This window comes from Penaeus monodon, chromosome 30 (assembly GCF_015228065.2).
Source record: "Penaeus monodon isolate SGIC_2016 chromosome 30, NSTDA_Pmon_1, whole genome shotgun sequence".
In the NCBI taxonomy this organism is placed as follows: domain Eukaryota; kingdom Metazoa; phylum Arthropoda; class Malacostraca; order Decapoda; family Penaeidae; genus Penaeus; species Penaeus monodon.
The window spans coordinates 26,279,557-26,280,159 of NC_051415.1; the positions used below are offsets into that span (position 1 = coordinate 26,279,557).

A 603-nucleotide genomic window follows, 5' to 3' on the forward strand; every position below is an offset into this window, starting at 1 on the left:
CTTCTCTACTTCTGTCCTCTGATCAGGAGGTTGGTAAGCCGCAGCAGCAGCTGAGGTTCTAGCATAGTGGTCACTTGGTAGGCCTTTTAGCTGGGCCAGACGACTAGCCATCTCTTCCTCTGTTGGCAGATTTTCACTATCAGACTTCCGAAGGTTCTCCAAGCGTTGGGCTATCTCCAGGTCCGCCTGAAATAGAGTGAAATTTCAGTGGATTGGCTTTTTTTTCCCTTTTATCAAGATTTCAATTTACTGCAAACCTTTATATTATTGCATATACAGAAACTTTTGACAAATACCTATTTAGTGCAATTTCTATATAATAAGAGTAAACAATAACAAAAACAAAGATGTTAAAAACAAATTTGGGCTGATCTCTGGACAAGAGGTAAAGTATTTCCAAATTTGATCCTAAACTTCTGTCCATTCACCCTCTCTGTCTTTAACTTCCTCTATCTCATCTCCTTCCCACTTCCATGCCTTATCCCCTCTCATTCCTTGTCTTCTCCTCCTCACTCCTTGCTTCCCCTTCCTCATCTCCTTGTCTCCTCCCTCCACTCTTTGCCTCCCCCCTCTTACTCCTTGCTTCCTCTCCCTCTATTCTTT

At 42.6% G+C, this 603-nt stretch overlaps 1 protein-coding gene across 1 annotated transcript in view; it reads right to left on the reverse strand.

Annotated features, from left to right (window-relative positions):
• The window catches only part of LOC119592663, a gene marked incomplete in the record, with an annotated part of 12,577 nt that overhangs the window by 7,826 nt on the left and 4,148 nt on the right, over positions 1-603 (reverse strand). The window contains 1 exon segment of the mRNA XM_037941576.1: positions 1-186. Coding sequence (XP_037797504.1) covers positions 1-186 — 186 coding nt within the window.